A 1,624-nucleotide genomic window follows, 5' to 3' on the forward strand; every position below is an offset into this window, starting at 1 on the left:
GTTTCGCCAGCAGCCGTAAGTACCAAAAAACCGACCACTGTCTTTTTGCTCTCAAGCAGGAGTCAACTGAGCCCCTGCGAAGCTACATCAATCGATTCAGTCAGGTGGCCAACGACGTCCCCTCTGCCACCTCTGAGATATTGATGAGCGCCTTCTCCCACGGGCTGCGAGAAGGGGAATTCTTCAGGGACCTTATCAAAAACCCTGTCTGGAGTTTCGACGACATGGTGGAAAAGGCCTCTTGCTACATCAAGGTAGAAGAAGCTCAGGCTGCTAGAAGGAAGGCCGAGAAGACGGTGGCCCCTGGCAATCGACCTGAAAGGAGAGTGCCCCAGCCGGCTCAGCCCTTTCAGCGCGTCCAGCCCAGACCTGCCCCTCAGCCCGCTCAGGGGGCGTACTGCACGTATCATCGGTCCCGTACGCACGATCTCAGCAACTGCTTCCAATTCGCTCGTGATTCTAGGCGGGCTGCTGAACAAGGCTTGCCACCCCCGGAGTTAGCGCCTCAAATACAAAGGATGGAAGAAGAGCGAGCCGCAACTGGACGCGCTCATCAGACCCAGCCCAATCTGGCCGGCCCCTCTAATCAGGCTGGTCCCCGGGAAGATCAAAGAGATGCCGGAGAGCTGGAAAGCCGGGGTAACGCCGCTGTGAGAGAGATCGGCATGATCTCAAGAGGGCCCACCGATAGGGACTCGGGCCGGGCTCGTAAATCACATAGCCGGCAACTATATGTAGGGGCTGTGGGATGCAGCTACGAGCAGGCATCTGGCCCTGTCCTTAGCTTCGGGCCCCAAGACTTGGAGGGTTTAGAACTGCCCCATGATGACGCTCTCATAATTAAAGCTGTCATCGCTAACATCCAAGTAGCTCGGGTCTTCGTGGATACAGGGAGCTCAGCCAATATCCTGTTCAAAGCTGCGTTTGAGGAGATGCAAATCGACGCCGAGGAGCTCCAGCCCGTGACCACCTCTTTATACGGGTTCACAGGTAACGAGGTCAAACCCATGGGCCAGATCAAGCTGGCCATCTCCTTAGGCACTGAGCCGCTGGTGCGCACTAGGAGGAGCACCTTTATCGTGGTAGATTCGCCTTCCTCCTACAACGCCATCCTGGGGAGACCAGCTCTGCATGAGTTCTAGGCGGCTGTCTCAACTTTTCACCAAAAGATCAAGTTTCCAGTGGGCGAGCTAGTTGGGGAAGTTAAAGGAGAGCAAAAGGTGTCTCGCAGCTGTTACATTGACATGGTTCGGGTGGAGGCACGTAAGAGTCGTAGGACCCAGGATGGTGGGGTACATGCTATCCAAGAGGAACCACTACCCGTTACTGAAGAACCGATCCCTTGGGAGGAGGTCCAGCTGCACCCCGACAGATCGGAGAGCATCACCCGCATCTCCAGTGACTTACCGCCGGAGCTTAAAGTGGAGCTGATACAATGTCTGAGCCGCAACCGAGACGTCTTTGCTTGGTCGCCGGAGGAGTTACCCGGGGTTAGACCAGAGGTGGCCGAGCACAAGTTGCACCTAATACCCGAAGCTAAGCCGGTCAAGCAGAAGAAGAGAAATTTTCCTGTCGAGCAGAATAAAATTATCCGAGCTGAAGTAGAGCAGCTCCTGAAGGCTGG

At 55.7% G+C, this 1,624-nt stretch overlaps 1 protein-coding gene across 1 annotated transcript; it reads left to right on the forward strand.

Moving 5' to 3' along the window:
* Positions 1-224: 224 nt before the first annotated feature.
* Positions 225-1,142, forward strand: LOC122011003. The gene has a single exon (XM_042567452.1). The coding sequence runs from the start codon at positions 225-227 to the stop codon at positions 1,140-1,142; it is 918 nt and encodes a 305-aa protein (XP_042423386.1).
* The last annotated feature ends 482 nt before the right edge of the window (positions 1,143-1,624 follow it).

The sequence above is a fragment of the Zingiber officinale genome, chromosome 8A (genome assembly GCF_018446385.1).
Source record: "Zingiber officinale cultivar Zhangliang chromosome 8A, Zo_v1.1, whole genome shotgun sequence".
Lineage (NCBI taxonomy): Eukaryota > Viridiplantae > Streptophyta > Magnoliopsida > Zingiberales > Zingiberaceae > Zingiber > Zingiber officinale.